This window comes from Vicia villosa, linkage group LG1 (assembly GCF_029867415.1).
Source record: "Vicia villosa cultivar HV-30 ecotype Madison, WI linkage group LG1, Vvil1.0, whole genome shotgun sequence".
NCBI lineage: Eukaryota > Viridiplantae > Streptophyta > Magnoliopsida > Fabales > Fabaceae > Vicia > Vicia villosa.
This window is the reverse complement of record NC_081180.1, coordinates 146,661,425-146,686,840: the sequence shown is the minus strand read 5'-3', so window position 1 is coordinate 146,686,840 and position 25,416 is coordinate 146,661,425. Positions and strand designations below refer to the sequence as shown.

Sequence of the window (25,416 nt, the reverse complement as noted above, 5' to 3'; positions counted from 1 at the left end):
AACTCCCACCCCGTTTGCAATTCAAAACAACGAAAGCTTTTCGCTTGCTATTTCCATTGTCAGGCGTTAAAATAACAATTCCAAATCCAAGTTTACTAGCTTCGTTATGAACCCAATCAAACAATTGTTCGCGACTAGCGAAGCTCCGATCATTTGTAAATTGTTGCCGAACATCAACCGCATCGATCATCGATTTAACGTCGATACCCGGATCGCTACTAACGTTAGCTACTACGTCGTCGTGCACAATATTGTCCGGATGCACCATACCTAACATATGCAAAAATTAGCAAAATTGGCCAAAACTGTTTCGGAAATGAACTTCCGAACGATCGCAGGTTTCAGCAGAAAATTGTTGAATCAATGTAGTGAAATAGGGGATGAAATGAGAGATGTTTACCTCAAATTGTAGCTTTCTATGCTCCCTTTAACGTGATCAACAGTTTGAAACTTGATGTTGAGACGAAAAATGGATGGAGATTGATTGAGTTTTGGAGAGGGTTTGGAGTAGTTTTGGAGAAAAAATGATGAAATAGTGAAGGAGGGAAAATTGTATATGCAGATATGTTTTCGGAAATGAACTTCTGAAATATTCCCTTTTTTGAATTTTCATGCATTTCGGAAATGCATCTCCGAAAACACCAAAAAAATGGTATTTTTGGAGATGCATTTCCGAAGTAAAAAAAAATAAAAAAAATAAAATTACTTCGGAGATGCATCTCCGAAGTAGGGGCAAATGGGAGATTTCGCTGGGGGTTACCCCATAGGGAGGTGGATAAAGAAATTCTCTAATTGAATATCCCTTGATACATATAATCAATATACAACTATTTTATCTAAATCACTCATTAATTAATTTGAATATTATTTATTAAAAAGAAAATTAATTTAATATTTACAATCTATCAAATTAATTTAATATTTTATTCTAACCAATCTATCACGAGATATCTCATCACATTCATACATTAGATAAAATAATTGAATATCCCTTAATACATATAATTAACATACAACTATTTTATCTAAATCACTCATTAATTAATTTGAATATTTTTTATTGAAAAAGAAACATAACAAACAAATGTACAATCTATCAAAATAAAATACAAACAAATATAACAAATACTTGTCGCTTATTGATATAAAAAATACAAGATAATTATTTTTAATTGATAATTAAAACACATGAACATTTTTTTGATAACATATGAAAAAACACAGGATACTTCCTTTATCAATGATAACTATTGAAAAACACTAGAGAAATATTTATCTTAAATAGATAAGAAATTGCGAGACACATTAGTTAACTAAAATATATATTTTTCCCTGTTAATTTGTTTTTTCATTTATATAGATTGAAATTTTCTTCGGTTCTTGTTTTACAAATTATATGGCATCAAGAGAAAAAATAAGCAGAGTACAAAATCGGAGGAATAGTCAGTAAATGTGCAAATGAAAGGAAAATAACCTTTTAGTTTCTTTCATTACTATCAGGGAGCACACTAAAAGAAATGCCCCAGTGTTACTATGGAAAAAGAATTTCCGTAAATGGATTATACGTACCCCACCAACTATCCCATAACCATACCTCTCATATAGTACCCTATCATTTCAATAACGTTCCACATAACGACTTGCCTTTTTTACTATACAACTTAAATACACATTACAAGCTGCTTCACATATATGTACATCAAAGAAAGAACACTAGATCTCTCTTGGCAAAATCAAAATATTCTTCGCCAGGCACCAAAATACAAGACCACCAGCAACATTTGACTTCCTTTTCCACTTAACACTCGGCTTTCTTCGCAGATGCTTCACCTACGTGTGACGTGGTCTCACGGTTTTCTTGCCAACTGTGTTTACCCTGTTTCAATCCGGTCAGCATTCTTTTGCAATTTTCACTAATTATGAACACGAACCCGTCTTTCAACAAGTGAGATCCATCAGAAGCCGATGTTAGGATTCAACAATTAAAGGCTAGTCAAAAGCCAAAGTCAGCACAATTAAATATCATTCACCAGCTTCACCCCTGATTTAATGAACCTCGCAGACTCTCATCAGGTAGTGTCCAGGAAAGCAAGTGCCCTTCTGAATCCCCGCTTAATAGCTGTTTCAGATCAGTTGAGAGATAAAGAGCAGTAACCGGATGCTTATGGAACTTGAGTACCTTGCGTAGGATCAATCTGTATTCTGGTTCTTTTGAACCAAGATTTAACCCTCTGAACGCACTAGAACCTGATTTGCTGAGGGAGCTATCTGGGTCAGAAACGTGCACCATTTGCCATACCTTAACAGCACCACTCTGATGGCCAGTTGCGTACCACTTTGTTTCCTGCCAATCGGAAAATGTACTGCTTGTCACTGAGAGAATAGAATCAGATGGCAGTTGTGATGTGTTGATCATTGACAGGCAATCACCATTGATGCTCCAAACTGCCAGAAGAATACCAGCTGCTGTAACAATCTCCCCAGTCAAGTCATTAACAAAAACTGCTGAAATTGGTGCCGGGAATTCTGGGAGTTGCCGTACAAATGCCATCGAGCTGAGATCCCATATAATAACTGTACAATCATCTGATCCACTCACAATAAGCATGTAAGGCTGGCATACTTGAAGGCAAGTGATTTTGGCTGTGTGCCCACAAAGTGGCTTCTCCAACTTCAAGCGCCGTAAGGCACGAGGCCCAAACTTACTAACTCTCCAAACATTAACAAGCCCATCATCGGCCCCAGTAACCAGAATCTGACCATCATGGCTAACACTAGCACATTGAATTTGATTACCTCCATGTAAATTTTCATGTGTTGAAATAAGTCTATCTTGTTCATAGCTCAAAAATCTCAGGCTACAATCAGGGAAACCCCAAGCAACATATTTGGTATATGTTCTTGGTTTAAGCAAATTGTTAGTTCCCGCTATGAGAATTTTATCATGGAGAGCAACAATTTGAGTGATAGGTGAAGAACTTTTGCGGATCTCATGTGGAACAAGATGACTGGAATGTTTAAGGGGATGAGGAGGAAGTTTTCTGTCAGTTCGCCTTTTCACGTGTGCTTTGAGAAACAGTTGCTTTGGTGTCTGCCCAAAATGATTAATTTGTGCTAAAATAGATGCTTTCATGGCAGGATCTGTAACTGAGTCTATGTCTACACTCCCCTCATATGTATAATGATAGAACACGTTGACTGATTCCTCAGCAGCCTGTTCATTGTATAGAAAAGTAGATATTAGAAACAGAAGATACGAAATATTTACGGAATAAAAAATGGAGGTGAAATTAGCACATTTGTCAAAAACTTATTCTTGACAGGATCATCAATAAATATGGAAATGCATGTGATGTAATATAGAAAATACAGAGCAAGGATTCAGGGTCAGTTTCTTCTAGCTTTTTAATAAAAATAATCCTTAGAAACTTTTTTAGGATGTTTGATTAAATGAAATAGAGCATAATGATCATGTACTCATGTCGCACAACTAACAATATGCCTTCCACAGATAGTAAATGATTAAAGAAAGTGAAATTAGATAGAATAGCGAAACTTAAATTAAAACAAATATAAAATTAAACAGTACACTAATTAGATTCAGTAATTATGAGATCAGTCAAAGAAAATGTGAAGCAAGTATCTGTAGAGCAAAATGAAACACCCACCTTCCCTCGCTGCTTATATCCAAAAATGAGGTCTATCCAGTGGTGCAAATTTTCTGAGACAAAATCAGATTCAAGAGCTTCCCTATGCTTATTGATGAACTCTCGAGAGCTACCTTTTGCCCAGGGAGGTAGGAAAACATGCCCAACCTAAAAGAAACACCAGAAAGATTAAATATACTAGTAACTCAACCTGTATTTTTGTTCCTGAAGACTTAAATTAGCAATAATATATTGCACTGGTATAATAACCTTCTCGCCAGACTGTTTCTCTCCCAAGTCAAGATTGAATTGATTCTCCAAGAACTCAGGCATATAAAAAAATTCTGGAATTAGTTCCTTCACATCAGATGTGTTTCCCTTCCCAGCAGCACTTAACCAAGTATCCCTTACACTATTGAAAAGACGATCGGCATGGTCAAACTGGCCACCCTGAAGCTTTTGATTCTCTGAACTGAATGGGGGCAGACGGAGGAGATAGAATAAAACGATTCCAGCACTAGAATAATGAGATCCATAATGAAACTTTGGAACCTCTGGATCATCCCAGCTATCATATCTAATAAAAAATGATAAAGTAAATGAGATACATCAGAAGGGAAAGTATCTTACAAGATAGATATGGTGTCATGATTACAATTTTATGTTTTTCTATGATATAATGATAACACACTACTCACGATAAGTGTACAAAACTATAATTTCCTGCAAATACAAAAATTGTTCTGATGCCTCCTTCCACAATATTATAGTTTATAATTTGTTTAATTTTGTTTGCGAATGTACACAGATTTTATTTAATTTTATCAGCATGCTTCAAAAAACGCGGAAAAACATATTCGCTAATAATCCCCAGATAATGATTGCAAATGAAACATCATATATATTCAAAGATAATTTGCAACTAGAAACAACATCTTGACCTCAATTCATATGGACCAACCTTTTTTTAAATTCCTCTTCTCCTTCAGGTGTCTGACAGCCCATTGGTTTATCAAGCCTACGGAATGTTTTTGGGTCCGACAAATCAAGATTTTCACTCTCATAATCTGCAAGAACCCATGGAAAGACTGGATATTGGGTAAGATCACTATATCCACGTCCTGCCAAGGTGTTGAGATGCATAAGGTATTGGAAGTTGCTTATTTCTCCACTTTGCCACCTTTTTGAAAAGGATTTTGCCATTACTTTGAAGAGACGGCTGCCCTCATTGCTTTCCTGTTTTGATGATCCTGAAATAGTTGTGTCCAGCCTAATACAATACAGAAAAACAATAGTAAGAAAACGAAGCAAAAAGGCAAATGTATGACACAACACTAAAGCATCTAAAGAAGAGAAGCGCTTGACTGATAGCACATACTTCCAATCTGTAGATTTTTTATGCTACAATCATCATCAATCAATATTGCAGCATATATTTCCAAGTTCCAAAGAAGCAATAAAGTCAAAAGCATAATGCTACTTGCTAGAAATATGAAAAAAGGAAAATTGGCGACAAATATGTTGTAACAAATCACATAAGCCAATAGAAATAACTTACATGCTATTCCGTGGAAGATTCATGGCAACTAGATTTTTAAAAACCTCTTCCCTCTCTTTTTTATGGAAGACCAAAAGATCGTTACATCCATCCATGCTAAATATTTCAACAGCGACAGGACGAAGCTGGTAATCACGCTTCAAAATCTCATGAACACTATCAAGCTTCCACATGCGCCAAGGATGAGGTAAGTTTCCACTGGTTTGTAATTTTTCCTTTCCCCATGCACCGCCACTGTAGGCCCATGCCCTTCCCCCAACCAATGATTTAGCGGTCGTGCTCCATGACAAAGTTGATTTGGATTGAAAATCTAGACTGCCACTAAGATCTTTCTTGACACCCAAAGCCTGATCAATGACTGAGAGTTCATCTTCACATTCCTTCTCCCAAAAGCAGCCGGAGTCATCAATATAGAAGTTTTCAATCACATACAAACATAATTCACCAATCAGGAATATACCATCATGTTTGTCGAGACCTACAACTCGTTCGCAGTTATATTTAAATCTTATTTTCTCCAAAGGTTCCAGAAAAGGTCTGATTAAGTATTCACCGTTATCATACAGTTCTTTATCAGACCTATCATCGGCAATTTTAGGATCATCAACTTTCACAGAAGATTGCCTAGGAGATCCCATATCAGATCTTCCTTGTGTGCTTTCTCCTATTGGAACTGACATTGTACTAGACTTAGCACCATGCTCAAGCGCAGAATGCAGGCTTGCATTCATGCTACTAGCTTTGTCTTCATTCCACTCATTCTTCTCAGAAACTGCATCTTTAACACTATCCAACGTATCTTCAAAGAAAGGTTCAAACTGCTCACTGTCAGAACTATTCTGTTTGGCCCCATCAGTCAACAGTGGAAAATAAGGTTTTGAATCGGATGCATTAGGACCATGGTCAACTTTTCCTTTCGACAACTCTGGTATCTCCAATTCAAACTGTCCGTCAAGAATATTTTGTATGGTGTCAATTTTAAGTCTACAGCATTCAAGTTTCTTCCGCATTCGATACGGACCTTCAATTGGACAAAGCTGCCATTCTGGCTCTTCGGTCAAAGAGGATTTACTTAGTGGGAATATCCCTCGTTCATGCACAAGTTGCTGAAGATGGCATTGCCACTCACTCTCAGCATGCAGAATCCACCCATACTTATCCTGCCTAACAACTCTCAACTCAGTGGACATTGCATCACGAACTAAATCCAGTGCATATCTTCGCTCATTTACCTGCTCCCAGTGCCTTAAATCTAATTTTGCAGTCTCTCGAGTTTTTTTTCCCATTTCCTTCTTTCGCCGACCTTCTATCCCTTTGATTCTTACTCCTGGAAACTTTGCTGATCCTGCAATATACTGCACCCACATAATGCAAGCACACTGCTCCAATACCTTATTCACAATCTGCTCAGTATTCTGATACCACTCAGAAAACTCTGACAAACTTCTAGTCAATAATTTATCAAAACCACCATGAAGTACATCAAGTTGCTTCCCTTGATTAGGTTTGGAAACAAGCAAGTCTTCTAATGCAGCCCTCCTATGTACCAGAAGATACTTGAATACATCTATAGCAATATTCTGTACATTATGTCTTTTATCACATAGAAGAGATACTAGATTCACACATAGACAGCAATTAAGATCTGTATCGGTATTGCTGGGACAGAATATTATTCTTTTATGAGCAACCAATAATTGCAAGACAGTGTATATATCAATCCCTGAATCGTCTTGAGAAGAAGTCGAGGATGGTCTCTTTTTTGGTTCCATGAGAAAACCCAACCGTGAAAGGAGATCATCCTCCCCTATACTAACTAAGAAAATTGGGAGGAAGCAATATAATATCATCCGATTAGTATTTTTAAGAATTGAGTGAATATAAGCCTCAAGTTGCTTACTTCCTCTTCCAATTGACAAGAGCCTCTTTCCAGCAGGAGCGGCTTCTTCAATTCTACCATCTTTGTTTGCCAATTGCAACATCGACAACAAAAATTCAAGAGTTTTCAGTACCCCTGAAGGTTGAGGAAAAGCACCCATGTATACCCGATCCACTATCAGCCAGCACAAAGCATCTAAATTTGAAGACCAACGAATCTTATCCAACTTTTTCTCATCTTCTTCATCATCACGCAGCAGTCGCCTCTCAAGGAAGTTTATAAATCTCCCAAGGCACAGTCCTTGGAAAACCAACACAGGTTCACTATCGATATATAGAGGAACACTTTCCAAGATGTTCTCTATAAGCTGTGATGCTTTCACCTGCTCTGTCACAAATTCAGAAAGGACTTCTGCAATGAAATCTAATACAGCAGTAGCTCCTGCAGAGCAAGGACCACCACCATATCCAGAATCATCTATATCCAAAAGCAGCTTTGAGGTTACTGTAAAGTAAGCATTTGCAGCAGATGCCTCTTGAAAATTAGACTTCGGGTTTGAAGATGAATCAAATTCCACAGCAGACATAGAAGAACTGAATGAAGGAGTAGGAGTTAAGGGAGATTTTGCTTCGTTATGGCTTGAGCTTCCCAGCCAAGATGTCAACGCCACAACTGGTGATGTAGAAGATGTAAGAGGAGTTCTAGTACTGGATTTTTCCGAAAAAGCAGGAGAATCCAGAACAGCAAGAGATGCAGAACTCTGGGAATATGTTGGCAGGTGGATGTCCAAATTGCCTTTGTTACTGTGAAAGCTAAACTCATGTGCACTGGAAGAGACAGAGCCCTGATAAGCAATATCACCATCCAAGCTCTGAACAGTTTGTGTGTCTTCATGGAGAGATTTATTTGATTCTGGCTCGGTTACAGTAACATTTGACTCTGGCCCTGTTACTGTAACATTGTCTGATTTCTCACCAACCATAGAGTTTGCTGGTGCAGCCATATCATCAGAACTTGAACTTACCTGTCCTTGACGAAAGCTACCGACACTAATAGAGGTTTTGACAGACTGATCCTGATCCAGAGGCAAGCTAGAAAATGTATTGTGGGAACTGCAGGTATCATCACCATCATTCAAGGTTTTTTCTTCCGTCACTGCAGAGAGTTCTTTGGCTATTTTAACAGCATGTGCAGCCCTGAAAGAATAAAAGCTTTTGATAAATGAAAAGGACTCATTCCATGCAATGTAATGTATGCAGTAACCTATGATTAGAAGGGAGAAATATAAGAAAAGTAATGCAAAATAGATACCAAGAGATCATCTCAAAACAAACCTTGCACAAGAAAAATACAAGTCAATGCAGCTTTCAAGAAATTCAGGACGCCTACAAACAGCAGTAAAAAGGGGGCACATCTTAGCCAGATCAACCATAAATCGTAGAACAGAAGTTGCAGCAGCAGGAGCTGATGCCTCTCCACCCATAAGACGAGCAGCATAGGTCTTGTGCATAAGAGCTTCTCCTTGAAGCTCACCAGCCATGTCTGAATTTCCATCTACAAGCTCAGCCACAAGGCTTGCACCAGCCTGTGAAAGATTGCCAGTTTGGTGGGCAAGCATTGACTGCATGCTTACTCTATCAAAAGTAGTTTTTGCCATAGCAACCACAGAATCCAACAATTCTACAAATTTAAGTTCCGTGTAATTTCCATCATTTGGCATAAGGGCATGAAAGTCCAACATGCGGACCTCTGGTAACCTAGGATAAACTGGCTTGCCAAATATCAAACAGAACAAAATGTAATAGATATCTGGGGAATCATAAAAACTGGGGAGCACGCGAACCAAACCTTGATAACCTCCACCGGTTCGAAATTTAAGTGCAAATGTTGGAGAGGAAGTAAGACACACGCCAAGTAAAGTCATGACCCATCTCATACTTGTGGGGTGAACTCCTTCATCAAGAAAATATGTAATTAACTTGGAAGAAACGACTTTATGCCACTGCTCAAGCAACTCTTCTGACTTAATTGTGACTTGTAGATCAATTAGCATCTCTAGTAACATATTTCTGACAATCACATGTTTTCCCATTGATTCTCTCATAATTGGACGTTGTGGAGCCAACCCTGGTGGATCAAATGTCATTATCACAAATCTAACCACATTTTCAAGCTCAGAAGATAGAAACCCATCTTCCAAAATGACCCCAAGCAACACAACCAATTTTTCAAGGACAGGAACTTCAACATCACCCCTTTGCAATGTAACTAGTAAATGCTGAACAAGGTTGATTCGCCGCAAAATTGTAAGATTATGATTTCTATACCAGTGCATAGACACTAAATTTTCAAGAAAACCAAGTAATGCAATTTGGATTGAAACTGAGGCTGTTACCCACAATGTCCAATCCAACAATACATGTTCAACCATGTCCGCATTTGACAAGACAACGCAATTTGAAGTTTCTGCAGCAATATCAGTATTTTCTAGCTCTGAAATGTGACTAAACGAATCTTTTGGTACAGAAAAATCATCCATGTCTCCGTGAGACCCAACTGAAGAATTCTCATCCTGAAACTTCGACAAAAAATTATCCTCAAGATTGGATTCCTGCAGTGATGCAGCAGGAGACATGTTAGCCTGGGTAGTTTCCAACTTTTTGGGTTCAGAAAATGAAGCTTCACAGGCAGCAATCTGAAAGAATATCTCAAGAGATTGCATGTCAAATAATGACATTCTACGACGCAAAAAAAGAGCAAGCAGGTGGTATCCCCTATATGTTTGCATGTCCTTAAGATTTTGATGATTTTGGTGAAGAGCACAGGCAAGTAGAATCAAAGCCATATGCAGCATATCCCTAGTTTCTGCAGCTTCAACAAGAGCAAGGACAAGTTCCATCCCACCAATAGGACGGATAGTCTCTCCAATTACATCTTGCTTGCAGATGTAAGTATCTCCACAGAGTCGTCCAAATCGTGGAATACCTGCAACCCCAAAAATATCAATAAACTAATTGAAGAAACAATTCCAGCCGGAGAAAGAAACAAAGTATGTAACTTTATAAATTTAAATACATACCTCCAATAGGAGACGCAGCAGCTGACGTGGGATCAACCAAATTGAGCACTGAAAAACTACCTGAAGATCGAATAAATTCTGTAGAAGTTCCATCAAATGCAAAAATGAGTTTCTTCCCTGAAAGTTGTAAAGAAAGGTTTCCGAGTCTCTCCAAATCCCAGACAATTCCACTTCCATCTGCCCTTAGGTCTCCCTGCTTGCTAGTAGTATCCACTCTCTGACCATTAGCAACCAAAGTCAAATCAGCATCTAAAGAATCTAATATGGCCATACTACCACCACCACAGGCCTGGTTAGGTACAAATTGTAGAAGATCAGTGTCCTGAAAGAGCCCTCTGTATCCTCTACCAAGTATATACATAAAACAAATACAGCCGGGTGTAAGCACTTCCTCAAAAAGATAGCAAGAGCGTAGTTTCCATGCTAAGTCACTAACTCTCGCACTGCCAACTGATGTCCCAATAGTGACTTGCAATGGTTTACCAGGTGGAGAGGGTGAGTATCCTAACTTCCCAGTGTGCCTTAACTTCCCATTTAGATAAACATATGCAACACTAGCTTGAAACAGCCCAGCAAGAGCATTTGGCTTGCTGTGAATGATTGCAAGGTGATGCCACCTTCCTTCTTCAAGTTCTAAACCAGAAAATGATAAGAAGGAAGAGTTGCTGGTTGCAAGAGTTAGAACGCCATCCTCCTGGAGATAAAGTTCAGCATAGGTTGCTTCATCATTGTTGGTAGCACCAACAGAAAATATCCTTAAGATATGTCGCTCCTGTAGTCCATTTGGGCCAGAGCGCTTCTTGGAAGGGACAGCTTTAGAAGGGTCAGAATCTTTGGATGGCGACTTCAAAAAATTTTGAAACTGGAACCAGCAAACAAATGAATAACCAGCAGCTGGAGGCCATGATCTTTCACCCAACGAAACCTGAATGGCAGCATGCCCAATCTTGCGCATATCCATCTCCATAAATGGTGCTAGAGAGATATTCTCTGAGGACATGTCTTGCATCAGAATTAATTTTTCCATCATTTCAACAATTATATGACCAGAATTTTTCAGCCTCATTTGTATAACATATCTGATGAGCGTACGAAGTTCAGATGCAGATAGCCTAATCAACAGAAACATAATGTTATCAAATATAATAGGGGAGCAGATCAAATGGATGTATTTACTTTAGAGAACAGCCAATAACATGCACCCTACCTGTAAGAACCAAGAACTTCTACAATCTTCAATGCACGAGAGAGTAAGGAAGATGAACCCGAAAGAAAAGGGTGGATTGTATCCAGCAAAAGTTCCACACAACCTATAAATACCAGGAAAAAAGTGAGCATCAAGAATAGAAAATAAAAGAATTGAGGTAAACAGCTTGAGGTAAACAGCGTAGAAAATACCTGTTGAAGTGAGGCTTTCCAAATTAAAGGGGCCAGCACGAGCCAACTTTTCAATTAAGTCTAAAAAATTTAACTGCACCTTAGGAGTGAACATCAATAATGAACGAATCATAATCTTAATAGCGCCAGCATTGTAAACTCTCTCTTTATCAGGATTAACTGGACCTGACGGAGTCAATAAAAGATTCTGAGAAGACTCATTCTCAATTGCATTTGATTTTGTCAAGCCTTCAGATTCTAAGAAAGGCGGAATCACTATTTCAAGAGCAAGTTCTAACATCAACTGGATGACTTGTTTTTCATGCTCCACACAAAGTAGGCCAGACTCACACAGAAGATCAAAGAAAGTTTGCGACGATATGATTGCATGCAGTTTCATTCTATTAACAGCATTGTCAGACACTCCAGCGGTTACAACACGCAATAAATAGGTAAAAACCTTTGCGTAAAAATTCAATGAGGATTGGTCCAAGTCTTCATCACTTTGGAACCCATGGAGTGTCGTAAGCAATAGAGAAAAACCAGTGGCTTCACCAAAAACCTTCTGAGCAGCGCTATTAACTCCCAGGATACGCCACAGTGCTCCCATAGTGTCGCATTTTGCATCAAGGGAAAGTCGGTACTGGGATCCAGATGCACTCGATACCATTCCACTTTTCAAAATTTCAACCAACACGCCTAATTCTTCAGGATGTGCCTGGAAAGAGTTATAATGGGACAAGATAATCAATCATTTTGATGATTTCAACAGAGTAAAAAAGCAACATTAGTAATCTTAAAGGTAGTTTGCATCCCAACACAAATAACACAACCAAAACCAAGCCTTATGCCACTAACTGGAGTCAGCTACCTCTAGTTGTTTGACTCCTCTTCATCTAATTTACTTTCCTTACAACAGAATCAACTGGCCTTCTCTCTACATGCCAAACCACCTAAGTCTATTTTCCTTCGTCTTTTCTACTATAGGTGTTACCCCAACACTCTAATATTATCATTTCTAATCTTATCTCGATTCTCAACTAGTCTTACCGCACATCCAACGCAACATCCTTATATCTGCTGTACTAACTTTCTTCTCGTGTTGGTTCTTAACCGCTCAGCATTTTGTCTCGTACAACATCGCATGCCTTATTGGCGTCCAATAAAAATTTTCCTTCTTGCGCGGTACTTTTGTGTCGCATAAATTCTCTGATGGCCCTCCTCAATTTAAACCATCCAGCTTGAATTAGATGGTTTATGTCTCCTTCTATTCAAAAATAATATTGTTCTAACTAATAGCAATTTTATACTACCTTCGTCCCCCTAAATATAAGACCTTCGTGAGTTTTTCCTTTGTCATTTTTATCAAAACCCCTTTGAAATTTTAACGTGCATTCATCATTTCTTTACTAACATACCTTAATTATGTTACATCTTTTCTACAATTTATAATGAATACTATCTATTATAAAGATTAACTAATACTCTCTCTTGAAGGATAAACTTGTTAAAACAATATCAATTGCCAATAGATTTGAAATCATTATCAACTTTCTTCATTCCCGTGACTTACATATGGAACAGTCATAATTTAAAATTTAGAAATTTTTGTAAAATGTGACAACAAACCTGTGAGGTATCTTCAATTATAAGACATGACAATATCCTGAGAACCCCTGGACGATGTATATCGGACACCAAAAAAGGCAGCATGGCAGTCACACCAGTAGCGGAGCGGAATGAAGCTTGATTGGCCTCAGCTTTCTTCAACAAAGATACCATGCAGTCCCAAGCAATAGAAATTGTAGCTTCAACATCAAAAATAGGAAACTTCCCTGAACCAGATTCCATAAGCTTGGGAGAAGTAATAATAACATCTCTATTGCCCATGTGCTTCTTAAAGCTACTTGAGCTACTTTTTCTCTCTAGCTGGTTGAAGTTAACATTCTGTTGATCTGGACCTAAAATCCTGTGTTGCTTCAAATCATCTAACATAACTTCCAAAACACCAACTTCTCGCAGAACTTTCTTGTACTGTTGGTCAAAAGACAAGAGTTTTACAAAGAAAGAAAGTATTGTCTGCTTCAACTCTGATGTTATTGGTTGCTGCAATAAGCAACAAAGTGACAGTAACTCTTGCTCAGGAACACAATTTACTACAGTCACAGCATACTCGAGAATTTTCAAGATTATCTCTTGCAAAGAAGAAGGAAAACCAGCCATATTCAGGATTAAAAGTGGAACAGTACGTAATTGTTGACACAACTTATAGTTATCTAAATGACCTGAAAAAATTTTGAACAGTCTATTTAGAACTTCGGCCTGCAACTCCTGGTTACTGGCTTTAAGGAGAATATCTTGCAACATCTGGACTGCTTCGAGGTCCTTAATTTTATCATTGTCCTTCTCCCATAATTCATCACCAAGCCAATCACTAGATAATGTATGACTTTTGATATGACCACCACCCTTGCTCTGAGAAGGCTTAGAACCCTTACCCCCGTAAGTAGGTGGAGACTCACTTGGCCCAGTTTGAGCTAGATTAACAAGAACATCTAGCAACCTAGACAGAGTTGGTGAGAGATATTGAATGGAAGACTTTTCTGGTTCATTGAAATTTTGTTCTCTGCTATTTTGGGAGTCATCTGGAGCAACATCTTTGTCATCATCAGAAGGAATGGATTGAAAGCCCTGGCTTTCTGTCATGTTTGAAAGTGTTAGTGCAAATTGAACAAGGAATTGATATCCATGGGCATTATGTATATCCTCGCGCAATCTGACAGAACCAGCCTCTGCAGAGTCAAATTAGGAAATCAGAACTACTCAGCACCAATGGGAAAAATAAATAAATTCAAGCAGCTTTTAGACAATGATACTGTTAGAAGTATATAACAATTAGAAAGTTACCAGCTCTATATGACAATTCAACACACTTGAGTAACAAGTCAACAATGCCTACGGTATAAGCAGAATCTCCACAATCAGGATCAAAATCTTTCACAGCCAATAAAAGAACTTTTATCTGCATTGAGCAAAGGTGCATTAAGGGTTATTTTCAAATGCATAAAAATGACTAATATGAATAGTGAATAATTATCGGTGCAATATCCTACAACAATGCTAGCAGCTGTAGACACTAATTTCAGATAAGGACCTGAACATCATCCAATATGATCAGTACACGTGATATTTTCAAACATAAATTATCTAGCTCACTATGATATGATTTGATATCAATGCACCTCTAGAGTTGTCGGGTGGTTGCAACAGTTATGCAAGAAAAGTTTCAGTAATGCTGTTAAGTGGCTTCATGATCATGACAATTATTTTGGAATTATTTAGTTTCCCCCAAGCCAAAATTGCTAGCACTCCAGCCCCATGTTTATATGATTTTCTCCTCTTCACTTTCCTAAAGCTTTGCAAGTTCACATTTCAATTATAAAACATATTTTTGTACCAAAAATGCAATATATTTTACCTATGATGATTTCACAGTACAAGGGACATAAAGTGACGTAATTTCTTGAAAACTACAACAACTATGGCTTTGCACACAAGCTTTTTCTTAATTTGGGAATACAATGACAGAGAAAGTAATCAAAGGAGATTTTTCATAACAAAATTTAAATCCTAGAACCACACTATCCCACGATTAATATTGATCATTGACATATGCTATTCTGCAATTGAAATGGCAAAAGCTGAACATAAATTACATGATATTGATAATAATATATTAAACAAAAAGTATAAGATCTGTGTTGTACGACCCTACTTGACATACAAATATACAATAAGTATTAAGAATTGAAAGTCAATGGCATACCAGGAGATGCTTGCGGATGTATTTGGATGTGCTTCCATTGTCATTTGCCAAAAGAAGACCGAGTATCTAAAATTATATAAACACCAGAAGCATAGGATCAGCTCAAACTACTCATCATAAACAACATTTATGTATTTTTCACCACTATTTTAACAGAAGACAAGTGTGCCCCACTTTACCTGCATAGCATGTCTATGAAGTTGTATGCTGTGCAATGGAATAAGTCCTTCCTTATAACGTAAGAAAACAATCAAAGACCCCTTGGCAACCATTTGAAAAAGCAACTGAAGTGAATCATCCTCTATCAAACTCTGAGCTGCTGATGGATGGCTTGCTAGTGCTTTCATGATATGCACTACACTTCCCTCTATCTACATAAAAAAAAAATAGATTGAATTGCAAATTAAATGAAAAATTTACAAATGGGACCTGGATTATCCCAAGTATATATACTCATAATCAAGTATAAACAAGGAAAGGAAAAACTAATTTAAGATATTGTGAGTCATCCAACATGTGCAAAAACACAAACGAGATACACAAGGTACATATATCATGAGTAGAAAGGAACCTCGAGCCGCCGGGTTAGCCCAACTTCACCATTAAATTCTTTTTGTAACACCAAATGTTCTTCATGATCAGTAGCACTATTTGGCCTTTGAACGGTTACATCAGGATCGAGAAGGGCATTGAGAACATGAATGAGACAGCAAAATATTCCGGAGTCAAGTAGAGATTGCTTGTCAATAGGCTGTAAGAAAATACACAATAAAACAACGACTTAGTGCTCATTAGAAAAATAACAAATGTATGATACTATGATTATGAAAAAACTATCCAATGGTTATAATTATAGAGCAACCCCAAGCATTTCCTCAATAAACAACAAATCTAATTGATTTAAACTGAGACTTTCATGAAACAAAGAACAGATGTAAGATGGAAATACATGTGTATGGTGTTCCTAATATAATGACTTGGCACTAAATCTTTTAAGAAGCATACCCCAGATACAAGGATTCCCACTGACGTTAATAAATTTGCTCCTGGACTGATGTCATCCTGCACAGAAGAGGTATCTATCACAAATTTAATTGAGAAAGCAAATAATTAGCAGCAACAAATACTCATCCTAAGAAAGAAATGTCTAAGACAAACCTTTGTGACTTCAGAGAAAAACTTCAAAACTTTAGCAACATCCAAAGATCTTGTTTTGCTGCTGATTTTTAACTTCTCTATATCTGTTACAAACGCTCGTCCCACAACAAAAGAGAATATATGTGTTTCAACTAACCTGTTCACCATCAATATTACAGAAAGTCGGTTAGCAAACACACCAATGACCAAGATGAATGAAATATTTTTCCAATACATAGTCTGCATTTTTCAAAATTCTCAGAAAAGTGAGAATATACAAAAACAGATCTAAAATTTATTTTATGATTATGGTGTCTCTAAAATGAAGGACTGTGACAATTTTTCGCCTTAAACTGAAAATGCCATCCATATTTTTTTAAAATGCTTTTGACCTTCTAGACCATAAAGTGCCTCAACTACATATTCAAAATTCATTTAATCACCAAGAGGAATTCCAATTTAAGTCCACAAATTTGCATATCATCATTTGGACCTTCATGAATGCTTATTTATATCAAAGTAATACAACAAAGACAGATAATACTTAAGTAGCATTATGAACCACAGACGGAAAAAGCAAATACACAGAAAAAACATGTTGCCTCTAACAACTTATAATTTAATGTAAGTTAGGTTAAATTTCTACCAAACAAACAAGTGTATTACTAGGGCAGGGGCAATGATTCCCCCTACTACCTAATCACAGCTCGGACGGTTCAAATAAACCAGAAAACTGAACTGAACTATAGAACCGATCTGAAGCTATCTAAAAAGAACTTAACTGTTGGTGCCAGTTTGCGAACCAACCTAGCCTTTTAAATACAGTTCACTAACTGAAGCTTTAAACTCAGTTTATTATGTTAACAGAAAGAACTGAACTGCTAGATTCAATAAACATAAGTCTAAATGAAGAGTTGTAACTTCATTTGCTACTGACACAGGTCGTATTGATAAACAACAACCTCAATGCACATTGCACATCCTGGCCTTGTTCCTCCATAGCTTAACGTGTATAATGTATTCAATATTCTATTTACGTCCAATTCACTATTTTGCCTCTGTTGTGTTGGTGATTTGCTGCAGTATTTATCTGATAATAATCCTTACCAACTATAATGGTTATGATATATTTTTGTTGTTTCATTCATCATGGTCAATTTTTTTTTCTTTTCCCTGTTATTTGCAATGTAAGATTCCAGCAATACAAAACTCCGAGCATTTTAGCAAACACAATTTGGCTAAGGTTTGGGGTTTTATCCACACAAAAATGTTGTTGAGCAACATAAAAAACTGACATCAACAATGTCGTAGAACCTTGTTAATATTTAACTTTTTTGCTGGATGTGTTTTGTAATCAGTTACAGGAATCAGATCTTTCAACTATTTGAAATTAGTTCACAATCAAGTGATCGAACCACTTCAGCAGTAAGAATCTGTTTGGGTACTCTATGAAAAACAGTTTGAATCGAAATTAAAAATAAGTGCACTTCAGTTCAATCTTCTTGAACTATTTTTCAGTTTAGTTTGGTTTTTCGTCAATGAGATTGCATATAAACTAAGGCATGTATAGTAATGCAACAAAGCTAAGGAGAAATTGATTCCTTACATGGAAACTAATTGATCTACATTAGCCTGCTGCTTTACTAATCTACAAAAAGAATCTATACTCCAATTCAAGGCCGCTTCTTTCTCCTGCAACAAAATGAGATTAAACATTATCAACTCCAAATCTCTTAACCATGACAGGACAAACATGCATTAGATATCAAAGAAATCAAACAATGACAAGAACCTTCTCAGAGCTGGATGACCTAAACTCTTCCCAGAATCTCTTGAAGTCCAATTCCAGCTCATGTCTGTCCCTGATTTAAAGAAAAATAGTCACAATCACATCCAACATCATAACCAAAGCATGTCATAATAATAAACCATAAACCATTCATGACAATCAGTTATCACTTATCACCAATTACAAATGTATGTTATTATAATTAAAATTAGACCTAACGGTAAACCAACACAAGCCATTTTCTACAATCTGTCAATGCTACCATGTTGCAATAAAATTTATACAGCAGTGTTCAGTGATGAATGAATGTGGGAAAGAAATAAGTTGTTTGTTTTCATCATTCTAAACATTTTCCAATTTAAATATTCTAATCAATAAATCTGACCATTTGGCAGTCATAAATAACAAAACCAAAGGAGATAAGCCAAATAGTCTCAAATTTGAAACCAGATTCCCTGATTTAAGCACCCATGACACAAAGATGGCCAACCTCGCAGTTAAGCTTCCATAATCAACAAATAACTACTATATGTGCACCAGCCCCCCAATACCAAAATGGAATATTACCACAATCCTAGTATTTAGTAAAAAAAAACACATTCAAGGAAACATAGTTTAACATACTACAGAATAGAAAAATATAACTAACCATGTGACTAAGTTAAAATTTGTGTCTGTGTGTGAGGAGCTGAAATATACTGTAACAGGCAAATTGTACAAAACAATATCAAAATCGAGAAACAAACTCAATCACACACATATCACATTAACCACTCCACCTTCAACCACCGAAATTTTTCTCCCTTTCGTTAACAAAGCGAGATTAGAAAACCCCTACGTTAAATCTCAGATAACGTGGAAGAAATAGCAGCAAGTAGAAATTAACAAAGAATCTCCGAACTCAAAGCTAGTCAATATTTGCCCTAAATCAAATCCATTTCATCATTTTATTCAACTCCTTCAACCAAATTGAAGCCAATGCATACTCAAATCATCCAACTCAAACAAAATTCCATACAAATAAATTCGTACAAATACACAAAAATAGAAAAAAACGAACTGAAAAAAGAAAATAAACACAAACCTGGTAGGAGATGAAGAAGAGACTTGCGAAGCTGAGAAGGCATTGTTTTCACGAGAAGAAGACGAAGATTGAGCAGAAGAAGAAGAAGCAGTCAAAGCCGGTGGCGAGGATTGAGTGATTCCAACCTTCTCTTTGAAGTCTTTAAGCAATGTAACCCATTTCATCGTTCTTCCCTCTTTCGATCCTTTAAACATTCATTCGATTCTCAACATTCACCAGATCCAACAAATTTCCCTTCCTCCCTCCGAAAAGGGAAAAAGAAAAACACCATTCAAACACAAAAAAACGCAGAAAAAAATCGAAATCGCAGCTGCGAAGAAATGCTTTGTATCAAAAATGGCGGAAATGATGAGAATCAGCAAGATCGATCTACCTACAGGTTGAAAATCAAAATCTTCTCGACGCTTTTTTTTTTTTGTTTTATTTTAATTTTTAATTTTTTTTTCAAAATTGTTTTTGTTTTGATGAATCTAATCTTTTCTAATTTCTCGGAAAATGTTTAGGTAATTTAGCCCTAGAATGCGGAGAGAAGCTAAATAGAAGGAAAAAAAAATGCGAGCTTAGGTTTATCGTTTAAGAAAGAAAATAAAAAGGAAATTAATAAAAGAAATCGCGTTTTTTCTATATTCCGTGTTCTTCGATTCAGAATTTTCAATTTCAATTTTTCAATATTGCTCTATGTTTTGATAAATTTTTATATATATGAGTCTTCGTTTCGTTGTGTTGTGTTGTGTTATGTTATCTGAGTTTGTTTGTTTTTGGGTTTTTGCAGCGAAGGTATAGACACACGTCAGCGTGGGGTCCACGAATGGGAAGCGTCCACGTGGGATCCCATGATTGAAGCAAAGACGTGAAAGCCTCGTCTCTCCCACTTTCTCTCTCTAGAATGCGGCATGAAGGACTTGGTCTGCGAAAGGAGGCTTTTAGATATTCTCTGTGTTGACATTTGGTTGTGAGACTTGAGACCTGTTGTTATTATTCTTTCATTTTATTGAATTGAAAATGGAAATTGGTGGGTGTATTTTATATTTGATTAGGTTTTTTTTTTTCTTTGTTTGTTTTGTTGATTTGGTTTCTTGAAGGATAGGGATGAATTTCATCCTTTCGGTTGTTACCAACCATTTACAGATTCATGTTGGTTTCTTTTTTGTTTTTGGTCTATTTTAGGGTGTTTTGGTTTCATCATTTAAAGGTTATGGGTGTGTGGATTAATTCTTGTAAGAAAGAATAATGCTAGTAACAAAAAAAAATTAATATACATTTTTAACATTTTATTTTGTTTGTTAAAGTTTATATATAATATGTCTCACTAAATATATGAGATCCAATGTAAATATAAATTATTTTTTAAGTAATTATGCTCATTTTTAGTGGTGTTCGTCTATCCTAGTGAAAAACTAATAATATTTCTAAAATATGAAACTTAATGTCCAGACGCACCCAAACTACAATAATAGTTAATGTCTGTGTTTTTTTATAGAGGTTAATATATGTATTTTATACGGAGGTTAATGTTTGGACCCATTTAATTTATATAAACGTGTAAGCATTCTCTCTTCCTTCTTCATTTTGGAAAGTTTATTCAGAATCCAGAATAGGTCCCATGAGCAAATTTCATTTCTATCATGTTTTAAATTGTGTCATGTCTACACAAATAAAATTTCATGCATTCTTTCAAGTAGTGAAATGAGATACTAATAATTATTTCATTACTAATTTTTTGCAGTTTTAATTTGATTTGGTTTAGATTTTTCCCTAGACTCTGCTAGGGCTTGGTTTTTTCTTCTCTTTTGAGAAGCTAGTTTTTTCTGTGTTATTCTTGTGTCCTGGTCCTTTTTCTTGGTTCTTTTTTGGTTCTGTGTGTCCGTAGTGTAACAAGATAGGTATGGCTACTCCGAATCTCAACAATCTCTCCATCAACGACGACGGCGAGGATGAAGGCTTTTGTTTCGATCTGGAGGAGGATAGTAGTGAAGCGGCAGATCTGAAGCTTTGTCTCATTGGTAGGTTTCTGTGTGATAAACTTGTCCATGTGATTTCTATGAAGAGTAGAATGGCAGATATCTGGAGATCTGTAAAAGGTGTGGCTACCAAAGAAGCTGCAAATGGTTTATTCTTGTTCCAATTTGAACACAAACTTGATATGGAGGCGGCTCTAAATGGGGGTCCTTGGACTTATGACAACCATTTGATGATTTTGGAGAGAGTCAAGCTAGGCGTTCAAATTGAAAACATCCCTCTCTATCATGTCGATTTCTGGGTGCAAGTTCATCATCTGCCAGCGGGGCTTATGCTAGAAAAAGTTGGGAGAACTATGGCAAACTACATAGGTTCGTTCGTGGAATATGACAAGAATAATAACAGTAGTTTCTGGCGGCAGTATATAAGGATTCGTGTTAAAATTGATGTGCGAAAACCGTTGAAACAAAATACTAAAGTGAAGAACAGAGGAGGGGAGTGGTGTGTGGTAAATTTTAAGTATGAGAAGCTTAGCATTTTCTGTTATGTCTGTGGTATTCTTGGGCACACTGAGCAGAGGTGTGAGGTTAGATTTGATATGGCGGAAGATGATGGTGTTCGCGGTTGGTCAAATGATATTCGTGCAGAAACTAGAAGGAATAATAGTTCTTCATCAAAGTGGCTGAGACAAGAACAACCAGTGAATCGTGGAAACATGCAAAAGTCTGGTGCTGAATCGGCGCGTGGAGGGGAAGCGCTAGGGAAGGAGAGTGGAATTTTTCAGAAAGGAATAATTGCCTAGAAAGGGAAGTCTTAACTCAGGGGACATCTTCATTGGCTAATAATGATCCCAATAATGAGTCAAATAATTTGGTCATTATGAACAATAACCCACTTTTCGCAGGAGTTTTTAAAGGCAATATCTCCTCTCAAATATCTATTGGCCACGTATCAAACCAAATCCAATTCTTCCAACCAACTGGGCCGACAAAACCTGAGGAAATCGTTTTTTCTGCCCCTGAAAATAGCATGCCTTTACCAACCAATAAATCCACAATGTCTCACATATTCCGGTCCCACCAATCACCCAACAACCTAGCCACGTCACCGCACCAACTACTGCGCCCTACCCCACCTGGGGATAGGGGTGTTCGCGGACCGGTTTGGTTCGGTTTTGAGAGAATCCGATACCCAAACCGATTAAAATTAAATGGATTGGTTTGGATTGGATTTACAAATTTTTGCGATAAAGTCCAAACCGAACCGATCCGAGAAACAACAGATTGGTTTGGATTGGATTGATCGGGTAGATAAAAAAATAAAAAAATATTTTTAAAAAATAACTTATTTACAAAAATTATTTTTTCATAATATTATAAAATATATAGTATTAATAGTGTTCAAATTTAAATATTATATTAGAAATTTTTATCTAATAGATTCAAAAATATCTAACAAGAAAAATATCTAAGATTAAGACTTTTGAATCTATAACTAGTCACTTGAATTAATATGATAATGAATGTGTTTCATTACTTTATGTTGATTTATCATATTACACTATCAATTTTCTAATAACAAATTAAAATAGCATAATTTATCCACACACAACATTTTATTTTTTTCTTATTGAAGTTGAATGCTTGATAGTAATTTTCATGATAATTAATTGTGGTTGGTTTGGGTTGGGCTTGCGGGTAGAAAATTGAAAATCTGATGCCCGAACCGATTGTCAATGGATTTCATTGGTTTGGTTCGGTTCTTGCCCGAACTAAAAAAATGTCCAACCCAAACACTATGGTTTGGTTTGGATTCTGGTTTGGTTCGGATTTACCCGAACCAATGAACACCCCTGCCTGGGGAAAAATTCCTTGCCGCACCTATACTAATTACAAAACCTATGCCCATGCAAAAAGAAGTTTCTTTCGTGGAAACAAATGACACTAACATCCAATTATTCTCAGCAAAAAAACCTAACCACCCAAACCCCATAGACACAAACTCTCAAACCTCATCATCTTCAAATAACCTTAACCCTAAACCAGCAAAATTCAAAACCAAAAATTCAAACACCAAAGCCAGCAAACCCGGCTACAGCAAACTGAACCTGAATAAAACCATCCCTCCCCATATTGCTGAGATCTCAAACCAAACATCCTTTGCTGAGTTGAAGAGTTGTCAAAACGAAAAAGAAGATGACCCGATGGATAAAAAGAGAAGAAGAGAAGATATGGTTACAGAAGTCGACAAAGACGATACAATAAAGCAACATTTTTTATCGACACGTCCTAGCAGCCAGGACTGCCGGGAACCATGAAAATCCTCAGTTGGAACTGCCGGGGATTGAGCAACCCGAGAGCAGTTCCAAATTTGCGCAAGCTTGATCAAAAACACCAGCCAGACATTCTTTTCCTTTCTGAAACGCTTTCTAAAACTCACAAGTTGGAAGCTGTTCACTTATCGTTGGAGTTCTCTGCTTGTTTGGGGATTGACGTTGAAGGAAGAAGCAGTGGCTTGGCGGTGTTTTGGAAAGATAATGATCGATGTAGTGTGCAGAATTTTACCAGAAACTTTATTAATCTGACAATCAAAGATGAGGAGAAAGGTGACTGGCGTTTGACGTGTTACTATGGTTATCCTGAGAGAAGTAGAAGAAGACTTGCTTAGACGATGTTGCGAGAAATTCACGCCATGTCGGATCTTCCATGGTGCATTATAGGAGACTTCAATGATTTATTATCTCAGCAAGACAAGAATGGCAGACATCCCCATCCTAATTGGTTATGCAATGGTTTTAGAAACGCGGTGACGGATTACGACTTGGTGGATATTCCTCTACAAGGTCATTAGTTCACTTGGTTCAGGAGTAGAGGCACTGATCAGTTTGTTGAAGAAAGGTTGGATCGTGATTTAGCAACGCTACAATGGTTGCACTTGTTTCGAAACGTGATGCTGTCAAATCTCATTGCCTCTCACTCGAATCATAGTCCGATTTTGCTTGCTTGTGAACCAGTTCAGCGGAGGAGGAGTAGGTATGCTTTCAGGTTTGAAAATTCTTGGTTGAAAGAAGAGGGGATTCATGAGGTAGTGTCTAGCGGTTGGCGTAGCGCTGATACTGTTGATGTGGAGTATCACATTGATGGGTGCGCAGGAGAAGCTGCTTCATATGCTAATGTGACAAAGCAAGTTGTGGTCAGATTTATCAAGAACAACATCATCTGCAGATATGGTGTACCGAGCAAGATCATTACTGATAATGGCTCGAATCTGAACAACAGCATGATGAGAGAACTGTGTGAAAGTTTCAAAATTGAACATCACAACTCTTCGCCTTATAGGCCAAAGATGAATGGAGCTGTTGAACCAGCAAATAAGAATATTAAGAAGATTGTGCAAAAGATGGTTGTTACGTACAAGGACTGGCATGAGATGCTCCCATTTGCTTTGCATGGATACCGTACATCTGTTCGTACTTCAACCGGGGCAACCCCCTTTTCATTGGTTTACGGTATGGAAGCAGTGCTCCCCATTGAGATTGAGATTCCATCACTGAGAGTTTTAATAGAAACCAAGTTATCTGAGGCTGAGTGGTGTCAGAGCAGGTTTGATCAATTGAATTTGATAGAAGAAAAGAGAATGACGGCTTTATGCCATGGTCAGTTGTACCAAAAGAGAATGAAGAAAGCTTTTGATAAGAAGGTTCGACCTCGTGTATTCAGAGAAGGCGACCTCGTGCTCAAAAGGATCCTGTCTTTCACCTCTGATTCAAGGGGCAAGTGGACTCCTAATTTTGAAGGACCATATGTTGTTAAGAAAGCCTTCTCTGGCGGTGCATTAATTCTTGCAACTATGGATGGAGAAGAGCTCCCCCGTCCCGTGAATGCTGATGTAGTCAAGAAATACTTCGCCTAAAAACAATAAAAGAACAGCTCGCTAAGTTGAAAACCCGAAAGGGCGGCTTAGGCAAAAAAGAGCGTCTCGGTGGATTGAAAACCCGAAAGGGCGGTCCAGGCAAAAAATTAGAGACATAAACAGAATAAAATACCCGGTGGACTGAAAACCCGAAAGGGCGGTCCAGGCA

The 25,416-nt window shown here is 37.2% G+C and overlaps 2 protein-coding genes across 3 annotated transcripts; one reads left to right on the top strand and one right to left on the bottom strand.

Moving 5' to 3' along the window:
* Nucleotides 1–1,459: 1,459 nt before the first annotated feature.
* On the bottom strand, nucleotides 1,460–20,285 carry LOC131644438 (protein SPIRRIG-like). Of its 2 annotated transcripts, none has more exons than XM_058914938.1 (19): nucleotides 19,377–20,285; nucleotides 18,296–18,359; nucleotides 18,110–18,195; nucleotides 16,525–16,660; nucleotides 16,372–16,428; nucleotides 15,938–16,117; nucleotides 15,546–15,737; nucleotides 15,367–15,432; nucleotides 14,448–14,562; nucleotides 13,170–14,332; nucleotides 11,562–12,258; nucleotides 11,371–11,473; nucleotides 10,164–11,275; nucleotides 8,419–10,069; nucleotides 5,206–8,280; nucleotides 4,609–4,917; nucleotides 3,918–4,224; nucleotides 3,669–3,815; nucleotides 1,460–3,214 (listed from the first exon to the last, which is right to left on the bottom strand). In XM_058914938.1, the coding sequence occupies exons 1-19, from the start codon at nucleotides 19,568–19,570 to the stop codon at nucleotides 2,036–2,038; spliced, it is 10,833 nt and encodes a 3,610-aa protein (XP_058770921.1). In that variant the 5' UTR covers nucleotides 19,571–20,285; the 3' UTR covers nucleotides 1,460–2,035. The 2 variants fall into 2 exon arrangements, with proteins under 2 accessions (XP_058770921.1, XP_058770920.1); XM_058914937.1 differs by having other exon boundaries at nucleotides 18,296–18,365; nucleotides 19,377–20,283.
* A 976-nt stretch (nucleotides 20,286–21,261) lies between these two features.
* LOC131656744 (uncharacterized protein At4g02000-like) lies at nucleotides 21,262–22,137 on the top strand. Its single transcript, XM_058926372.1, has one exon. The coding sequence runs from the start codon at nucleotides 21,262–21,264 to the stop codon at nucleotides 22,135–22,137; it is 876 nt and encodes a 291-aa protein (XP_058782355.1).
* Nucleotides 22,138–25,416: the final 3,279 nt, after the last annotated feature.